Below are 21870 nucleotides of genomic sequence, written 5' to 3' on the forward strand. Positions count from 1 at the left end.
ATAATAATAATAATCTACTTTTGCTTTACTTTGTTCACTACTCATCATATGAATAAAATCTGTTAAAGAGCAAACTTCGTGTTCCATTCATTGTCTATTTGAATCCAAGAAGACCCACTGCCCCTTTGTCAAAATATCATGTGAGATCTAATTCATCTTTTTTTTTTGTTAGAGTTACTAACTGTGTAGAACATGGGAATGCTGCAGAGATAGCATATCTTGATTTCATCAAAGCAATTGATAATCTCTTCTGATATTTTGTTGGTTTGGATCAAAACCTTAGAGAGGCCAACATTTTTACCATTTAAAACAGTCAATGATTGCTATTAGTTATCAATATGTCTGGCTTTTACTAATTTTAAATAATAGTAATCATCATTAGCTGATAAGAGAAAAATCAACTCATTTGAAATGTGGTGCTGGAGAAGAGCTTTGCAGATACCATGGACTGCAAAAAAGACAAATAATTGGGTGTTAGAACAAATTAAACCAGAACTGTCACTAGAAGCTAAAATGATGAAACTGAGGTTATCATACTTTGGACACATAATGAGAAGACATGATTCATTAGAAAATATAATAATGCTTGGAAAAAGAGAAGGAAGTAGAAAAAGAGGAAGGCCAAACAAGAGATGGATTGATTCCATAAAGGAAGCAATAGACCTGAACTTACAAGATCTGAACAGGGTGGTTCATGACAGATGCTCTTGGAGGTCACTGATTCATAGGGTCGCCATAAGTTGTAGTCGACTTGGAGGCACATAACAACAACAAATCATTATTATCATCATCATAGCATCAAATCACCAAATGTTTTCTTTATACCATGTGAGACATCTCACATTCTTTCATAGACCTGCTTTTGAGGAGTTACCTGCCAAGGATGCAGAATTTCTGGCTTGAGTGTATCTCCATCCACTACTGCTCTATGGTTTGATCTAAAGGAACTCATGTAATGCATATAATTACTCATTTGCAGAGTTCTCACCAGATATGATTGTGTAGCTGAGGCCTGAAAGAAAGCATATTTGTCTAAACATGCCCCACAATGGGTCTTTATTAATTAATTTATTTCATTTCATTTCATTTATTAATTGCTTCCTATAAAGAATCTTGAAACAGTTTAAAAACAGTTTAAACAGGAAAACATGTAAAATAATTGAATATATATTTTTAAAAAATCAAATAAAATACTCATCTCAATGTCATTGATATGAATGATGTCCTTGGATGTACCCAAGAAGATGATACCAAAAGCAGTTTGTCACAGATGGCAGGTCGGTTACTGGAGATGGCCAATGAATGGCAAGGAGCAAAGCAAGCGGAAGAGGTGGGAGATGAAGTAGAGTGTAGGTGAAGTTCCAGTTGTTGCCTTTGACAATGGAAGTGTTCTGGTGCTTAATGAAGATTCTAAGCACCAAAGCTGTCACCAGTGAAAGAGGCAGATCAAAACAATCAAGCTGATGCCCAAATGGTCATCATAAAACAGAAAGTGCAGAATTTTGGAAATGCACCTGTTTTATTCTCCATCAGGATACTGATCATCTGGACATTTGAAACAATCTTCCATGTCTCAGGGGGGAAAACAGAACAGAAACCATTTCATTTCCAGCATGTTTTCAAAGTGTCAAAATTATTTATTCCCTTCACTCATATTATCTTGCGTTGATTGAACTGAATGGAACTATGTCCACTGACTGGTATTATACCTATCAAACGATGTTTGCTAAACTACTTAGCACATTTGCCTTTTTCTAAAACCAATGCATTCTGAACTACTAGTCAACCAGCTGGTACCCTTTGAAGGGCCTTCCCTGATGGCATCAAAGCTCAGGCAGGATTATATGTGGTGAGGCATACTTTGAGGTACCCAAATCCCAAGGCACGTAGTGCTTTGCATGTTTGTACTATAACTTTGATTTTGGCCTGGTGACTAATGGGAAGGGATGGAAGGCCTTGTTTTGGTTCTCTCTCTCAGTTTCTCATTTTTCCAGTCTTAAACACAATTCTGCACATCCCAATATAATGCATTTTTATGTTATTTTCAATAATACATTCATTTTTGTGCACAACTTTACCTAATATATTCATTTTTCTAAACATAGTTTTGCCTGAAGAACTACATTACAAGATAAAGATAAGTGTGAATTTTCAAGGATGACTTTTTTGGTTCTCATATCATTTCAGCAAGTGCAAATTAGATACATTCAGTGACGGTCTGAGTCAGTAGAAGGCAGCTTCATATTCCCCTAAATGTAGTGCTACACTAGATGGACCTTTATTTTTTTTTAATGGCAGATGGTCTTTTTGACAAGGTCTGCTTCCCTCCATTTTAATCCAATTGTGTTTACTTCTGAGTAACATGGTTTCAGCTGGTTACTGTCAATTAAAGTCTCAATCATCTCAAATGGACACTTACAAAAATGAGAGGGAAGGAGCAGGCAGGCAGAGGTGTTTGAGAGCAAATAGAACACACACACACATACTTGCAAGCAGATATTCTCAAACCACACAATCCTAGTTATCTCTCTCTTTTTAGATGGCCCTTACTGTTCAGTTCAGGCCTCAGAACAATTATATAACATTTAGGGAAGAAGATACAACCCAGTATCCCAGCACTGGAGGTCAAGATGGAGAAGATCTCCACAGCCATCATGTATTTTCCTTTAGTGCTAAGATAAGTTGGAACAAAAGACAGCCATACACTGCAAACCACCAACATGCTGAAAGTGATAAATTTGGCTTCATTAAAAGCATCTGGCAGCTTCCGAGCAAAGAAAGCCACAATGAAGCTGACAAGAGCCAGTAATCCCATGTAGCCAAGAACACAGTAGAACATGCTGGTTGAACCTTCATTGCATTTCACTACAGTTTCTTCTGGCAGAGAGTGCATGTCCAAATCTGGGAATGGAGGGTCAGTACAAAGCCAGATTGTGCAAATACTTGCTTGGATAAATGAGCAGCCAAGAATAATAGAGTTTGAAAACCTTATCCCCACCCATATTCTCATCTTGGATCCTGGCTTAGTGGCCGTGAAAGCTAGAACCACAGTGAGGGTTTTTGCCAAGACAGAAGAAACAGCCACAGAGAAGATTATACCAAAGGTAGTTTGTCGCAAATGACAGGTCAGTAACTGCGGGCGGCCAATGAATAGCAAGGAGCAGAGGAAGCAGAGCAGGAGGGAGATGAGCAGAGTGTAGGTGAGGTTCTGGTTGTTGGCTTTCACAATGGGAGTGTTCCGGTGCTTAATGAAGATTCCAAGTACCAATGTTGTGGTCACAGAAAGAGTAACAGCTAAAACAGCTAAGTTGATGCCTAAAGGTTCATCATAAGACAAGAAGATTTCATTCTTCAGAAGGCACTGATTTCTCTTCTTGTTAGGGTATTGATCTTCTGGGCAGGGGAAGCAATCATCCATATCTTGAAGGGAAAAATAAGTTGTAATGGGTCAGTCCAGATAAAGGTAGTTCAGTCTTTCATAAGAACATAAGAAGAGCCTGCTGGATCAGGCCAGTGGCCCATCTAGTCCAGCATCCTGTTCTCACAGTGGCCAACCAGGTGCCTGGGGGAAGCCCGCAAGCAGGACCAGAGTGCAAGAACACTCTCCCCTCCTGAGGCTTCCGGCAACTGGTTTTCAGAAGCATGCTGCCTCTGACTAGGGTGGCAGAGCACAGCCATCATGGCTAGTAGCCATGGATAGCCCTGTCCTCCATGAATTTGTCTAATCTTCTTTTAAAGCCATCCAAGCTGGTGGCCATTACTGCATCTTGTGGGAGCAAATGCCATAGTTTAACTATGCGCTGAGTAAAGAAGTACTTCCTTTTGTCTGTCCTGAATCTTCCAACATTCAGCTGCTTTGAATGTCCACGAGTTCTAGTATTATGAGAGAGGGAGAAAAACTTTTCTCTATCCACTTTCTCAATGCCATGCATAATTTTATACACTTCTATCAGGTCTCCTCTGACCCGCCTTTTCTCTAAACTAAAAAGCCCCAAATGCTGCAACCTTTCCTCGTAAGGGAGTCGCTCCATCCCCTTGATCATTCTGGTTACCCTCTTCTGAACCTTTTCCAACTCTAGAATATCCTTTTTGAGATGAGGCGACCAGAACTGTACACAGTATTTCAATTGCGGCCGCACCATAGATTTATACAACGGCATTATGATATCGGCTGTTTTATTTTCAATACCTTTCCTAATTATTGCTAGCATGGAATTTGCCTTTTTCACAGCTGCCACACACTGGGTCAACATTTTCATCGTGCTGTCCACTACAACCCCGAGGTCTCTCTCCTGGTCGGTCACCGCCAGTTCAGACCCCATGAGCGTATATGTGAAATTCAGATTTTTTGCTCCAATATGCATAATTTTACACTTGTTTATATTGAATTGCATTTGCCATTTTTCCGCCCATTCACTCAGTTTGGAGAGGTCTTTTTGGAGCTCTTCACAATCCCTTTTTGTTTTAACAACCCTGAACAATTTAGTGTCGTCAGCAAACTTGGCCACTTCATTGCTCACTCCTAATTCTAGGTCATTAATGAACAAGTTGAAAAGTACAGGTCCCAATACCGATCCTTGAGGGACTCCACTTCCTACAGCCCTCCATTGGGAGAACTGTCCGTTTATTCCTACTCTCTGCTTTCTGCTTCTTAACCAATTCCTTATCCACAAGAGGACCTCTCCTCTTATTCCATGCACTTATTTCAGATGCACTTTGGAATTCCCTCCCCTTACATATTAGACTGGCGTCATCTTTGTAATCTTTTCAGCAAGCCTTTTAAGTAGAGGCCTTATCCCGGTCTGCATCTATGTGGGAATTGCTTTTAAAGATGTTTTAAAGGTTTTTTTAAAAAAAGATGTTTTTAAGACGTTTTGTTTTAATGTTATAAATTCTTTTGTTTTTAGGCTGTTTTAAAGTACTTTTGGTGTTTTCTTTGCCACCCTCGCTCCTTCTGGGAGAAAGGGTGGGATATACAGTACAAGTAATGAATAAATTATACATAAATTATTAATTCCCAAAGTTTTGAGTCTGGCTAAGGCAATTTACTGGAGATTATCACATTACTTTGAATCTTATTGTACTATGTAGTTTATAGTATAGAATGTATGAAAAAAAACCTATTTTGTTCCGGAAAATATTTAGAGTGCTTACAACTTCAGTCTTTTACAGTAACTAGGCTTCTTTTCAGCAGATACCTAGGTTAGAATTCGCATGCAGTGGCTTAAGTCCTATACTGTAAATACTCCTTCAAGAATAAGCCCAATAGTTCTCAATGGGGTGATTAGGCATCAATATGTTTGCCCTTTTGGTGTGACTGGAGGGAAAGCAATTTCTGTACTAATGTGTCAGCACCTTAAAGGCACCTAAGATGGAGAAGGGTTACTTACCAAAAGCAATGTCTCACAGCTTGCCAGTACAAAGGGATCTAAATCAGGAAAGGTTGTAGGCAATCAGTGCCAAAAGCATTTCCCACCCCCCTAAAGGTTACCATTAAGGGAGGACTAATGTTGCTGATATAATCTACTCAACAGATCTATATGGTCACTGTAATACACAGCACTGTTGAATTGCATGATCTGGTACTCTGATGTTTAAGTAAGTTTCAGATAATGAAGCAGCAAAGCACCCTCTGTCATTCAAATGGTGATGCCCTAGCTCAACCCACATTTGTTGCCTCAGGCGTCTCACTCTCAGGCAATGGTTACTAAATGTACTATGAAAAAAATGTGCAAGAAGGATGGATGGATGTAGGAGACTGTATCTTCCTTGCATGGGATACTAGGTGAATTTATGAACCCACGTTATAGGGAGTCAACCCATTAGCTTAGTAGCCCAATTTGTGTATTCTGATTAATAATACTTTTTCAAGGTCTCAGGAAGATTTCCTGCAATCTGAAATCAGTTTAATTGTGGTTGTCAGGGTTAGCTTGGAACCATCTACTGTACATGCCAAACATGTACTGCTCTACTGCAATATGGGTCCAGATGATTATGTGTTGGGAGGTAAGTAGAATGGATTTTGAACAGTTTTTATGATCTCTTTTTGGTAAAGCGCTCATTTCCCTAACAAAACATTTATATGGGATAATTTCAGATATCTCCATCTCTTCTTGAGATAGCAAGCTCCATCAGACCCATTATGCACATGTTCTCAATGTGGTTTAAATTATAGTATGACGTTTCTTACCTGTCTGGTTTGAAATCTTCCCTTCTGGACATGGAACACAATCATAGCAACAGAATGGCTTCCCCTCCTTCCTTTGTCTGCTGCAACCTGGAGGGCAGGGGTCATTACACAAGGCAAGGGGAACAACCTAGCCATAAAACAGAAGGTAGAACTCATATTCTGTTGTCTTCTCATTTGTTATTTGGATTGAAATAAGGCATCATTTGAGAATTTAAACCAGCCAATCAGCAAAAAGCTGCAGGGTTTTAAAGACTGGGATCAGGATCTCTACAGCAGCATGTTTGCAACCAATCCTTAATCATAAGAAGGTTCAATACAGCCACCTAGAATTCATCCAGAAGAGTGTAAAGGATTATGGGAAAAATACAGCTGGGACCTTACCCAGTTAAAGCTGTAGTGCCATGTAATGATCTTCTCATTAATGGACAACTCCCTTCCCTGTGAGGCTTGGGGATTCATTTCCCCCACTTTCACTCTTAAGAAGGACTTATTTGGGAAAGTCACCCAGTTGATAATATCAAATCCACTTTCTAATTCACCATTCTCATTAAAAAACACAGTGTCCCCAGCACTGTTGTTAAATGATATACTCCTCAGGAAAGGCTGAAGCTACAGAGGAAGAGAGAGAAAAGTAGGTTGGATAGAAGTAAATACCACGAAGCTTCTGTTTCCTCACTCTGGGGTCAGGTCACTCTATTTGTTGAAGGGGCTGGTTTTTTCCCCATTGAGAGCAAACTCATATCCATGTGTCTTTTAGTGATTTCTCAGTGACAACAGTAGCAATGATAATGTGCTGAAAGCAAGTTGGCTCCTGCACACATTCTCTTTCCTTCCTGGACTGTTCTTCCCATAAGCACTCTGGAAAGGGAAACCTCTAGCAATAACCTCTATGTTATATTACTGCAATGTGTTGTATGGTAGGCTGTCTACAAAGCCAGTTTGGAAATTACAGCTACTGCAGACTTCTGCAGAAAACCACCTGGGCTGGTTGCCATTTTGGTCTGAGTCCAATTCAAAGTACTACTTTTGTCCTATAAAGCCTTGCATTCCTCTGGGCCACCTTTCCCCTTACAAAGGTACCCAGAATCTGTGTTCAACATTTAAAGCCCTTTCTTTGAGAGATGTTTCTTTTTGGTGGGCCTTTTCTGTGGTAATTGAGGGATGCTCTTCCCAAAGAAGCTTGCCTGACACCAACTTTGTGAAATTTCTGACAACAGGCAATTTCTTTTTATTCTCCTAGGCATTTGACCAGCACTGACGGTTGGGGTTTTGGCACCTTGTACGTTCATTTTGTGTGCAGTTGGGGTGCATGAGTTTGTGGGGCAGCCCTCCCATGAAAGACTTTGAAATGTGACTACAGGCTCTGAACAGTTAATAAGCTGTTGTCTAACCGCTGCATCACATTGATATTCTATAACTTAAGGAATAGGCATTGCACACATCATCCACCAGGTGGTTCCCTCTGCAAGCCATTCCATCCATTGGTGATCACTCGTGGCAGAGTAAGATTGTCTTCCAAGATAAGGTCTTTAATAGTGGGTCCGTAAGTGACTGTGGAGGCCAATTCTGGATCCACACAGCCTCCCACAGTGAGGACATAGGTTTCCAGATGGAAGATGATCGTGATGAGGATTTGTTTGATGTGCCCTTCGCTCACTCATTTGTCCTGTTCACCCTATATTTGTGCTTCTTCAAAGTCCACAGCACCTTTGATAATAGCTGACCTCCATTTGGGACGTTCATGGGCCAAGACTTCCCAGTTCTCGATGTTCATGTTACATTTTTTTACATTCACTTTAAGAACATCTTTAAACCTCCTTTGCTGTCCACCGATGTTCCATTTTCCATCCTTAAGTTGGGAGTAAAGTAGCTGCTTTGGAAGACAGTGATTAGGCATTCGAACAACATGGCCAGTCCAGTGAAGGATCATTGTTTCAACACTGGTAGTCTTTGCTTCTTCCAAAAAGCTAACATTAGTCTGTCTGTCTTCCCAAGTAATTTGCAAAATTTTCCAGAGGCAGCATTGGTGGAATATTTCAAGAAGTTGGGAATGGTGTTTATAAATGGTCCATATTTCACAGGCTTACAGTAAGGTCAGTAGTACAATGCCTTTGTAAATAAGCATTTTGGTCTCTCTGCGAATACCCCGATCCTTGAACACTCTACGCTTCATTCGGGAGAATGCAGCACTCACAGAGCTCAGCCGATGTTGAATTTCAGCATTGATGTCAGCTTTTACAGAGAGATGGCTGCCAAGATAGGGAAAGTGATCAAAGTTCTCCAACGTCACACCATTAAGCTGGATTGACGGTGCTACAGAGGGACCACTTCACGAGCTTACATTTCTACTTCTCTCATGCCCTGTACTATCAGCCACTACTGGTTTTCCATAGGCTTTAATGAGGAGGAAAACCTCAATGACTTTTGAACTGCTGCTCAGAACTTTAGCAAACAAATGAAAGCTTGTGTTCCTCAACACACCTGAATAAGTACATCAGTAGTTTCTGTGAACATAGGAAATAAATAACATATATCTGGATAAAACTATAGAGGGCGGAGATTGAAGCATCATTGTTAAAGCAGTGTTCAACTTTCTGTACCTGTGGAATTTTATATTTGACACATTCATAGACTGTATCAGGTGGATCACATATGTCAACAGGTAGGTTATTAGGACAACAGGTACTGCTTTCATGAACAATACAAGGTTCTAGTTTTGGTGTACAAAGCCCTATACAGCTCGGGACCAGGGTACCTGAAAGATTGTCTTATCCCTTACATACCCAGTCAATCACTGCACTCTGCAGGCGAGGGCCTCCTGCAGATACCATCTTATCAGGAGGTTCGTTCTGCACAACATAGGTAATGGACCTTTAGTGTGGCAGCACCTACCCTGTGGAATTCCCTCCCTTTGAATATTAGGCAGGCGTCATCTCTGCTATCTTTTTGATGTCTTTTGAAGACTTTCCTCTTTCAACAAGTCTTTTTGGTTGAGACCTATCCCAGTCTGAGTCTGTGTTAGAACTGCTTAATATGTTTTTAATAATGTTTTTAACCCTTTAAAAAAATTAAGTGTTTTTAATGCTGTTTTGTTTTAATGTATTTTAAGATCTGTTTTATGATGTTTTAAAGTGTTTTTAGCGCTTTGTTTGCCACCCTGGGCTCCTGCTGGGAGGAAGGGTGGGATACAAATTAAGTAATAAATAAATAAACAATAGAAGTTTGAGGCTTATAATGAAGGAACCTTGAGTTGATATACACCTTAACTATAGGACATTTCTATGCCCATATATAAAACTGCTCAGGCTCTTCAGGTACAAAGAAATTAAGGAGAAAGCAACATTGCCTGAGTATGTGGAAGTACTACTGTGTGCTCTTAATGTTGTTGTTGTAAAATTAGGCTAGATACATCCCTTTCCATGTGAGACATTACCTGACAAGGTTGTAGCTTCTGATACTCTGCAAGCACCATCCCTCCCTTTTTTGTTCTGGATACAGACATGGAATGCAAAGCATGTGCCACAGCATAGACAGCATTGTAGATGCTGTAGCTTTGGCTGGTCATTTGCATCTCAAAAAAAGGCCCAGGAAGGCTCTCCAGCGTCTCCTCCCCAGTGCAGCTGGTCTCCACGTCCATATCTAGAAATAAACAGTCAAATACCTGTTCCCAGAAGAGCCTGAGAAAGCCATCAGCATCAGAGTGGGGATTTAGGTTCATGAGGAAATTGTGAAACTCCTCAATCTCATTGGAATGAATGGCAAAGGATAAGGCACCATGGAAGTTCTGTATATCTAGTTCTCTGTGAAATGTTTCCAAATGGAAATCCCAATGGGCAGTCATAACCCACACCTTGTTTATAGGCCTCATATCGAGGATTACACCCACTATTAGCAGCCACTGCAAATACGCCATGGTGTAAGTGTCTGCATTTACAGCAAATACGTTGACATTTGTTTTGCTTAGAGACCTGGCCATATTCTGACATTTGTCTATCAGCTCAGAAATGTCAAATAAATCACTGGGGCTTGGCATTCTTTCAATGATGGCTGTGCAGATGTCACTCAGGGAAAGCTGGAGTGTCAAAGTCTTCACAAACGTTTCTCCTTTATCATCAGCTGAGGCAAAGATCCCAATCCACTTCCACCGAAAATACAGAAGAAGCTGAACAATTCCAGTGTACTGATGGACTCCATCAGGGGCCATTTGGTATAAGGAAGAAATATGGATGTTGTCACTCACTGCTGGAGTAAATGAACAATAGGTGACCTAGAGAAAACCAAACAGATTTTAAAAATCAGCTGGTTGGATATTAGATTATGTTTAAATAGTCAAGCATATCAATAAGGCCATCAGGCTGCAGTAGAGGGAGAGATAGGGATAAAGGCCACTCCGTCAGCTCATCTAAGAGGCCAGATGTATTTAGTTACAATGTTGGTAACTTGAAGAACTAGTGCCTGAATTTTCTTCTCTCTTTCTTCCCACCTCATTATGTTCCCCTTTTTTCCATATCTTATAGACAGTAGTGGCCAATGAGGTAGGTTGGGGTCACTTACCTGACCTCCTGGCTCTGGAGCCTCTGTGATGTACCAGTAGGGCAAGGGGAAGGGGAGAGGTAGCAGTGAGATTGATGCTGTGCAAATGCACCATTTCTTTGTCTTCTGTAAGAACATGAACTTTGATGTATCCAAAGTGTAGGACTAATGGATCAATTAGAAGTGTATATCTGTAACTGTTTGTGTTTCTTTTAATATCTTGCTCCAGAATTTATTTAGAACTAGTCCAGAAAACATCCTGTATATCAGATTATTCATTTTACAACACCAGCACAAATTGCTTGCTCATATGTAACCCGACCACTGTTGTCCATGCACTGGTAGCCTCCAGGCTGGTTTACTGTAAAGCTCTCTATGTTGGGCTGCCTTTGAGGTTGGTCAGGAAGCTGCAGCTGGTGCAAAATACGGTGGTGAGACTGCTTACTGGGTCAGGGTATCACCAGCATGTCACCCCGCTGCTGAAATAATTGCACTGGCTGTCCATTTGCTACTGGGCCAAGTTCAAGGTTCTAGTTTTGGTGTACAAAGCCCTATACAGCTTGGGATGAGGATACATGAAAGACTGTCTTATCTCTTATATACCCAGTTGATCACTGCACTCTGCAGGTGCAGGTCTCCTGCAGATATTATCTTATCAGGAGGTCTGTCCTGCACAACATAGGAAACCGACCTTTACTGTGGCAGCACCTACCCTGTGGAATTTCCTCCCCTTAAATATTAGACAGGTGCCATCTCTGTTATCTTTCCAGCGCCTACTGAAGACCTTCCTCTTTCAACAGTCCTTTTAAGCACTTATCCCAGTCTGTGTCTGTGTTGGAATTGCTTTTTAATATGTTTTTAAGCCTTCTTTAAAAACAAATCTTTTGAAACCTTTTTTGAAAAGATGTTCTTAAATATTTTTATTTTAATGTATTTTAAAGTCTGTTTTTATGATGCTTTAAAGTGTTTTTAGTGCTTTTGTTTGCCACCCTGAGCTCCTACTGGCAGGAAGGGTGGGCTATAAATCAAATAAATAAATAAGGAATAACACTGTCAGATACTATCACATGATTAACTTGTAGAAAATTTTGTTGGGACTGATACCTTTGTGTGTGTGTGTGTGTGTTGCTGATTATTTCTTATATCTCTTACTTAATATTTTTAGCAGTTTATCTTTCGACATTATAAGTTCAAATCCTCATATTTCCTGGAGAGGGTCTTGTTTTTACAATCAAAGTATGAGCAATAATTCATAACGGTAAATGTTAGAAGAATTTTATCTGTGTCATTTCATTATCAGCAATCTCATTGTACGTTTTAAAAGAACAAGGTGGACATATACATACAAAGCAATAAATCCAAAAATTTGAAATTGTGCTTTGTTTTAACCGAATAGATCTACCTGGCTCAAATAAAGGTTTTTTGCTGCTTGATCATATTTTATTACAGAGGGAAAACCATGTCCTCAATTTTTTAATCTTAGTTGATAATGTTTTTTGCAGCCACTCTTGTGGTTTTTTTAATCCCAGTCAAAATTAACTAATAATTTCAGCCAATTACCAATTATCTTTATGACCTCATCACTGAGCTACAATCTGGAGCACCAATAAGAAACTACATTTCCCAGGATCTTTTGGGGAAAGCCTTGATTGTTAAAGTAATAAAATAGTTTTTTTAATGTATGGTGTGGATGTGAATAAAGAAAGCATGCCCATTACATGGAGTTGATTGGGGAATGTTGTAACACAGCCGTGTTATGTGGAAGGGAACAGAATATGTGTGATTGTGATCTAACTGTGGTTTGCTTACAACAGGTGTGATCAGGGCTTAATCAGAATTCTCAAACATGTTAATCTGAAAGGGAGATACTGTAAATCTAATAAATAAATAAATAAAAACCCCGATGAAGCTCACTGGGTGACCTTGGGCCAATCACAGTCTCTCTGTCTAACCTATCTCTGAAATCTTGTGAGGTTAAACAGAAGTTTTTCAGAGCCACATCTGGGTTTCACTGCACATATCCAAATGGTTTTATTACTTTTTTGAGCTCAAAACACACTTTCTTGGACTTAGATGCAGAACCAAATTGCATTTTGATATATTTAGGCCAATTTTCAATATGGTGTTAAGATATTCTTGTTATACTTAAAAATAGAAATATTAACAAAACAAATATTTTGATAAATAAGCAAGAGCCATATGCTTTGCATCTGTAACTAATGCATCTTACTCCTTCCTTCTCCTTCCTTTCTTCCTTCACCCCCACCCAAAGCCCTGCAAATATACAGTAAAGATGCACAATCTTCGTTCTATCCACATTCCCCTTACCTGTGGAATCTTATAAAAGCCTAAAATGGAGGCCATATGGAGAGATGTTTCAGAGTCGAGGCCTCCAATAACAGCTATGAGGTTCTTTTCAATGCCACACTTGTAGTTGGGAACAGTCTTCTTCTGGCGAAAGACAAGGTTCAAAGTATTCTGATAAGTCATCCTTGCATTGAAGTAGCTGTCATAGATCTGGAACCCCAAGGTGATGTTGGATAAAATCTTGGGGTTCTCATTGACCTCCTTCACAGCAAACACCAAGGCTAGAACATGCTGATAGTTCTTTGGCACTGTGCTGAAACAAGAGATAGATGATGTATATGAGCGGCTTTCCTGCATTTGCAAGAATATCTGCTGGAGACTAATCCCCACTTTACAGAATCACACCTGCACATATATTTAGGATGGGAGTGAATATTTCAATACCATAATGAAACAGCATAATTAAAAATTTAGAAGGCAGCTTCTCAATTCCTCACTTCTCTCCCTTTGTTGTCATAGAAGTTTGTGATTACGTGAAATACTGCCCTCTGTCATATGTATCCACCAAATCCTCATGTTTCTCTTCAGATAATTGCTCTGGGTACCCCTGTCAAGTGAAGTGAGCTGGGTGACCACCATTGAGAGTGCCTTTTCGGTAATGGCACCCTGGATATGGATCAGCCTTTCTAGTAAGGCACCAACGTTGTGGTCTTTTGGCATCAGGTGAAGACCTTTGTGTTCCAGGCCTCATTGACAACTTATGTAGTCTGAACATCTCAGTTTTGACTTCTGTGTTTTCACTTTAGATGAGGTTTTTGGTTTTGCTTTGTTTTTTGCCATTATATCACACATGTTTTTATGTTTATTTTGTATTTAAATTATTTGGATTTTTCTTTTACTTATTTATTGTAAACTATTTGTTATGGGTCAGGATATGATTGCCATAAAACAGGTGAGGCCTTCCAGAAGTTGGTGGACTACAATTCCCATCACCCCCACCCAACTTGGCCAGTGGTGAGGAATGACGGGAGCTGTAGTTCAGCAACATTTGAAGGGCCACACATTCCCCATCTCTGTCATAATTAATATTCTTTCCTAGTTTCCAGTTTAACTAGGCAATATTCTAAGATCACTTCCAGAAATGGAGAACTGTAATTTTCCTCCCTGTCTGTATTCTGAATATGTACATGTGTATTGAAAAAAAGGTTGGGAGTGGGAGCAGTTTTGACATGAGTATGTACAAGATTGACACAAATGTGTACAAGAAACAGGAGATGCCTTACTGATCAATGCACATGTCCAGGCACATATTTAGCTGAAAACACACATGAAAGTGTCTTGCCTTGAAACATCCATATGTCAAAACACAACATGAAACATGACCAAGTACTCATCCCATCTGAAGCAATCTTCTGCTGATGGAATGCATCCTCATCTGTATGTGTGCCTGCTTTATGTTCAGTTCAGCAAGTAATTTATGAACTTAAACAAATTTTCATGCATAGTTTTCTTGAATTGGATTTCAGTACTTTCCCCACCATCACCACCACCAGATTTTTGGATTAAATCACACTGATACCAGCATGTGGTACAATGTCTGAAATTGTTATGATAAAGTAGGATGGGAAATAGAAATGCCTGAGAAATGTTTATTCACTAATAGGAAAAAAAATCCTTGCAGTTTAAGAATGTACCTATAGCCCACAGATCTTTCTATCAAACTTTAAAAAGCAGGGAAATTGGGCAGCTATAGTGAATGCACCAGGGGAGCAGGAGACCTGACCTCCTCTCTGAGATATTGTACTGCCCTACAAATTTGTCAAAATGCAAACACAATTTGGGTTGGTCTTTCACAGTCCAATCCACTTGCTGTGTAGCTTGGAAGAATTTGGTACCGTGCCTCTGAGCTTATGGTGAGTGGTGGCAATACCTGCCATCTCCAAAAATGGAGAATTATATTTTTGTATGTTTGTTGGTATTCTCACTTTGCTTCTTTCCTGTGTTACTAATGTTTCTACAGATAATCTAATATAGAAAATTTTATTTCCCTCATTATTCATCCTAGAAATCTGTGTCAAATTTATTTTTATTAATTTCAAAGCCTTTTTATTGGTCAATGTCATATGATGGTGAAGACAGCCTTTTGTATTTCAAATTGTTGGTTATGTTATATTTCTATACTGAGTGCATTAACAGTGGAATCTGAAACTGCAGTTTGATGTAAAATCAGACTGATTACAATATGTTGCTAATTCAGCAATGACTCTAGCTGTTGGGAAAAAAAAGGATGCATGTTTTCAGCCTGCTATGTTTAAACCACTTTATATATAAGGCAAGGTGGGCATGGTCAATTAAAAATATAGAGCACATCTAGAATTTTACTAGAATATATTTCACCTCCTACAATCACCAGAAGAGTGGCTGACTGTTAAACCACTCTGGCTACTGGAGCTCTGTCAGGGGAAGAGGAGTCTCCTAACAACTCTCAGCACCCTTCACAAACTACACTTTCCAGGATTCTTTGGGGTAAGCAGTGACTGTTTATAGAGGAAAAAATGTCTGGAATGGGTGTGGTCTCCTGATTAGCAAAGCCAAACAGCTGTTAGTTTAGCTTTTAAAACACTGACAGTTGCTTCTTTCAGAGAATGTCTGCATTATCATAAACTCCAATATAAAATTTCTTAAATTAATTAAAAATTAGCCATGCATTTTTTTTACCTTTAAACTACAGAAGATGAATGTCAGAGTATGGGTCAAAGTCAGTAATAGGATTACAGGTACTCTGTGAACATGGCTGATTTTTAATTAATTTCAACTAATTATGAGACCACTGACAGGAAGAAGTTCAACTGGGGTCTGGGTTTTTTCTTTTGTTTTAGACTTTGAATTCTGCATTCTCTCTGAGTGTTTTGTAAATTGCCAGGGAAACTTACAGGGTTGTTAAGCAAGAGTTTCTGAGTTGAGGACTATAAATTTTGTACGATTTTGATTTGAAATGAGCTTATCAGAAGCAGCAGAATGGCATGGGGGTATTTCCCATTTAACATGGCAGAATGAGAAAAATTCATGCTGGCTATAGTATACAGCCACTCTTGTGGCTGTATAATGAAAAGCTTGTCAGAAAAGGAAAGTATTGATAGGCCAATTCAAGGTGTAGATGATCAGAAGCTGGACAAATCTGGGGTGGAGGAAGTATGCAGTGAAATACTCCCCCCCTCCCTGATAAGGCTAGACTTCAGAGATATCCAATGAAAAGACAATGTTGGAAGATTCAGGAAAGACAAAAGAAAGTGTTTCTGTAATTAGCACATATTCAAACTCTTGAATTGGCTATAACAAGAGGCAGTGATGTCCACCAATTTGCATGGCTTCAAAAGAAGATTAGACACATTCATAGAGGATGGCTATCAATGGCTAATCACTACAGTGGTTATCTGCTACCTCCACTATAGGAAGCAGTGTGCCTTTGAATAGCACTTCCTGGGAATCACAGCTGGGGAGAGGCTGTAGTGCTCAGGCCCTACTTGTGGGATTCCTATAGTGCATCTGGCTGGCCACTGTGTGAACAATGCTTGACTACATAGGTCTTTGGCCTGATCCAGCAGAGCTTTCCTTATATTCTTATGTTCTTATGACCTCTTTGGAAAACAGAATTAAAGGTTTGACAGAAGTGCAGAAGGGTAGACCATGGCTGCAGATGAAAAGGAAAATGGGAAGGATTTGAAAATAGTGAGTAAGTCAACTTGACCTCCCAGATCATAGTCCAACATTTTAACCACTACACCACACTTGTTACAACTGCCACCATATTGGCAAGACTACCATGATATTGACCAGACAGGAAGGGAGCAAAGAAAACCCTGCACATTAATAATTTTTAATAGCATGATAGTAAGCAACATAATAACATTATTTACTGGAATTGCACATTTTATCACCACTGTCATTCTCAAAAGATAAAGTATGAATTTCACAGGAATTTCAAAGGAATTTCCTAAGTCCTAGTCCAACATTCTAACCACTACACCACACTGGCTCAGCATGCCTCCATATTAAGCAAGGCTGCTGTGGTATTGACATATAGGACAAACAAGAAGGAAACAAAGGAAGCAAATCACATACCCTGTATATTAATCATTTTCAACAGTGCGATAGCAAGCAACATAGTAAAATCACTTACTGAAATTGCATACTTTATGGGTAATATTCTCACAAGATAAAATATGAATGTCAATGGATGGCTGTTTCTCCACTCTCATGTTGTTTCAGAAAGTGTGAATTCGGTAGGTTCACCCTTAAATGCAAATTGAATCAAGTTCTCTCCATCCCTTCTTACAACCAGTCAAAGGGGTGGTTCTACCTGTCATTCACAGTTTCCACCTATTGCTGGTTTCCCTGCCTTCATTCCTACCACTCCCATTGGGCACCTGCCACCACTGCTTTCTGAACTGTTGGTTCTGTTGTCTAGTCTTAATGATTATAGTAATTAGACCCCCCCCCAAAAAAGGACAAAAGCATAATTTCCTTACGCATATTCATCGACAATACTTTTCTGGGGGTTCTCCTTGAAGCATATTGGAAAGAAGGAGGGTGAAAAGAGCTGAGAAGTGATGCCACCAATGAGGAAGCTCCCTGGCTGATAATACTGATGTTGGACCTGGATGGGATCAGTCATAGAACACAAAGCAGGGTTCGCCAAAAATAGAGGGAACTCTATGAGTAATATCAAGGGCAATTCTAACATCTTCAAAGGAAAATCTGGGTCACTTGACATCAAATCACCTGTTTCAGTCTAAACTGGATATAATCACCCACTGTCAGCCTACATTATGTACCATTGCTGTCAGCAGCTCTGGGTTGTGCATATGCAAAATAGATCAGCTCTCATTGGCTCTTGGGTTGGTTTTATAAGCATTCTGTAGTTTTATTATGACATATGTTTGTGAACTTGAAAATGCCATGTGGATATTGCCAAAGAAATGCTGAATCACAGTACTTTCAGATAACTACAAGGTTCACAGTCCCTGGAGCCTTGCAATCTATGCGGCATCAACTGCAGCAGAAGTATTGAACAAAATATATTTATCCTATCTAGACTAAGCTCTTCTCTTTTCCATTGTGAAAAATGCACGGCACCTGGGTTTAGTAAGATCTGTAGGGGTGGGGAAATACATGGGATAGAGCAGGACAGGAAGTGCTTTGTTCCCAAATGCGAAAGGGGAAGATGATGAACAGCAACTCCTACTTTATGATCTTATAGAGAATACGCTTTGCCTGTCAATGGGCCCAGGATAATTCTGTAACAGCTCTATTTAAAGGAACAGTTGATGTGATGGTGTCTGCAGGAGGCCCTTTTCCATAAACTGTAGAGATTGGTTGAATATATAAGGGGTCAAACCATCTTTTAGGTAACCTGGTCCCAATTTGTGAAAGGCTTTGTTCACCAACACAAGCACCTTGAACTTACCTAGTAGCTAATTGGCATCCAGGGCAAGTATTTCAGCAATGGCCCAGTAGTGATAAGATTATTCTCCAATGGACAGCCGATACTGCATACTCCGCTACTTAGTGCTTCCTGGCCAGACTTAGGGGCTGCCCCACATGGAACACGTTGCAGTAGTCCAGTCCGGAGTTTACTAGTGAATGGATGGCAATGGCTAGGCTGTCCTATTCAAAAATTGCCATAGCTATCTTACTAACTGGATCTGATAGAAAGCATTCTTGGCCACTAAGGTTACTGTCATTCCAGGTTTCTCCAACACCACAATTAAGATACCTCCATTAGAATGGTCAGAGAAGCATCTGGGCAGCAGAATGTGTGGTATACCAGCAATAACCTTGGTTTACTGTCACTTAACATCATGTGCAAGCTCTCAATGCTAGTTCTAAGACAGAAGGGGTTTCTTGGTGATAGACCATAGCAACTTCCATACAGACCCTTCTCTGCAGCCTATCCTGATGTGGCATGTGTATCCAGCTGAGCACAGCTGATTCAGTTCTACTTCTCTCAGCTCACATACTCATGTCTGTTTAATACATGCTAAATTCGCATCCTCATTCATGATCATATGCAAGAGTAAAAAGGTAAAGGTGTCCCCGCACTTGTAGTGCGAGTCATTTCTGGCTCTTAGGGTGATGTCTTGCGACGTTTACTAGGCAGACCGTATATATGGGGTGGGATTGCCAGTTCCTTCCCCAGCCTTTCTTTACCCCCCAGCATATGCCGGGTACTCATTTTACTGACCACGGATGGATGGAAGGCTGAGTGGACCTCGACCCCTTTTACCAGAGATTCGACTTCCTCCTTCCATTGGAATCGAACTCCGGCCGTGAGCAGAGCTTCAGCTGCATTACCGCCACTTACCACTCTGCGCCATGGAAGGTCTTATTATGTAGCTATTTTATTTCAAATAGCAAGACACATTGACTGGTGGATGCAGTGGATGAATGATCAGGAACCCAACCATGGGAGATATGGGAGTGAGGAACACCGAGCCTTCTGCTGGTCAGAATGAAAATTAAATGTGGGTGATGCCTTCACTCTGAGGATTCTTAAAGGTGTTCTCTCCAGGGAGAGATGCCCTTTGGTGTCTCTCCTTTGACAGCAAGTTCTCCACCCAAGGGATGTCGGGTTTTTATGCCCCCTGACCTAGTCAGGTGCTAACAACATATGAAGAGCCCACTGGATCAGAATAATGGCCCATCTAGTCCAGCATCCTGTTCTCACAGTGGCCAACCACATCCCTGTGGGAAATCTGCAAGCAGGACCTGAGCTCAAGAGCTTCCTTCCTTCTTGCGGTTTCCAGCAATTGGTATTCAGATGTACTGTATACTGCCTCAGACTGTGGAGGCAGAACACAGACATCGTGGCTAGTAGCCTTTGATAGGTTTTCCTCCATGAATTTGTCTAATCCTCTTTTAAAGCCTTCCAAATTGGTGACCATCACCGCCCCCTCTTGGAGCAAGTTCCATAGCTTAACTATGTGGGCCTGTATGTATGTGTCCTGACTCTATATCCTGGAGGTCCTTCCCATCCATCTCTAGGCAGAAAAGCCATGAGGGGAAAAATAGCATGTTTCAGTGTTAGCCCAAGCAATTTCACAGGTCTGAATCCCCTCCTGTTGTCACGGGGGCAATCCAGTCAATCAGTGCACAGGAAGTAGTAAGCAACCATAGCATACATATACCATCATAGGTTACTATTAGTTGGTCTGCCACAGGGTAGACCTAGTAGCCTGGTAGACCTATCTCAATAATAGATATGTGTTCATATCATGCCTGGAGCTGTTTCTTTGAAGACATAAATAGGCATAAATCTCCTGAGTTGGAAGGGGTAACATTTTTTGTCCCCAAAGGCCACATTCACCTTTGGCCATTGTTCAAGGGTCTGCTTTGTTGATACAAGGGTCCGTGGTTAACCTCCACTTAGAGTTCAAATCTGGACCAGAATTTGGCATAAACCAACCCTTGACCAAGGCTAACTCTCCCTCTGCCTATTTCTTTTTGTACTCCTTATGAAGTTGTTACGTGATAGGAATAATGATGATTAAATCACTGAAAATGCTCAGTTGTAAGGATTATAATATAATGAAAGACATTGGCAATGAAAAGGTCACCAGATGCAGATTCCACTTGAGAGTCTTTTCTCAATCTCCAGATACAAGGTCTCCCCATCAAATATACAGTAGATATGTAAGTGTGGGGAGAGTTGGACAATAACTCCTCACTTACAGGTAAGAAATCCATTCAGAAGGGCTATTTTAAAGATGATTGCTCTTGATTGCACACCCTCACATACCCAAATATACACACCCTTCTGCACTCCCCTCTGTATATCATCATATTCCTCCTCATTATATCAGTTGACCTTTCCTTTGCACATGCCCACCTATGGATCCCCAAAAACTACTTAACGTGTAGGATACAGTCTTGACAGTCAGTGGCATCACCAGTCCCAGGACTTTCCACATGTCTCCACTTTGCTCTCAAGGACCACCGTTAGTGCAGTGCTGGATGCTAGGCCTAGAAGTTTGGTAAGGGTCATATTTCCCGGCAGTATGAAGACCAGACAGAACTTTAAGAACTGTAATCATTTCAGCAATAGAATTCCTAATTCTGATGCTAGTTTCATCTCATGCTTCCATTTGCACAGATGGAGGACTGCTCTAGCCAGAGCCACGACGGGCAGCTTTGTATCTTTCTTCTTGAGGGTCATATAATTCATGATTATGCCTTACCACTTTATTTTCCCTTAGAGTATAAGAACTCTTATTTCACTAGTCTAGGAGTTTGAATATGTTAAGATGTTAGTCTAAATACACATGTGATGTGTGTGTGTGTGTGTGTGTGTGTGTGTGTGTGTGAGAGAGAGAGAGAGAGAGAGAGAGAGAGAGAGAAGCTCTTCAATACTCAATGCATTTTTAAAATATCTTTTATTTCCTTGTAATAAACATATTTTTTGATAAAACATCCTGCTTGAGAGCACATCCTGCCTCTCAGAGAATTATGTTTTAGGGGTGATGTGTTTGGTGGACACATATGGGAATTCCAACATACATGGGTAATATTGAGTTAACGCAAAGGACAAATGCAAAAAGAAACACATGCAGAACACACACAGAGGACATGATAGATCTGCTGAGTGGGGAGGGGGCACTTGAAATCCTCGTCATGGTACTGGGTTGAGCAAAGAGCTTAAACATCTCCACACAATTCCCCAGCATGCCTTAAGAAATTTCTTGGGCTGGGCCAGGCCTGTGGGTTTGGGGCTTGACAAAAATTGTGGGTTTGTTTGGGGCAGGGGGCTCTCTAACTTATCCCTACTTAATCTCCTGAGCTCC

General features: G+C 40.4%; 1 protein-coding gene across 1 annotated transcript; it reads right to left on the reverse strand.

Moving 5' to 3' along the window:
- Window positions 1-2521: 2521 nt before the first annotated feature.
- LOC133366983 (vomeronasal type-2 receptor 26-like) lies at window positions 2522-13387 on the reverse strand. Its single transcript, XM_061590545.1, has 5 exons — window positions 13052-13387; window positions 9624-10457; window positions 6572-6799; window positions 6191-6317; window positions 2522-3420 (listed from the first exon to the last, which is right to left on the reverse strand). Exons 1-5 carry the CDS (start codon window positions 13385-13387, stop codon window positions 2522-2524), a joined length of 2424 nt encoding a protein of 807 aa, XP_061446529.1.
- Window positions 13388-21870: the final 8483 nt, after the last annotated feature.

This window comes from Rhineura floridana, chromosome 11 (genome assembly GCF_030035675.1).
Source record: "Rhineura floridana isolate rRhiFlo1 chromosome 11, rRhiFlo1.hap2, whole genome shotgun sequence".
NCBI lineage: Eukaryota > Metazoa > Chordata > Lepidosauria > Squamata > Rhineuridae > Rhineura > Rhineura floridana.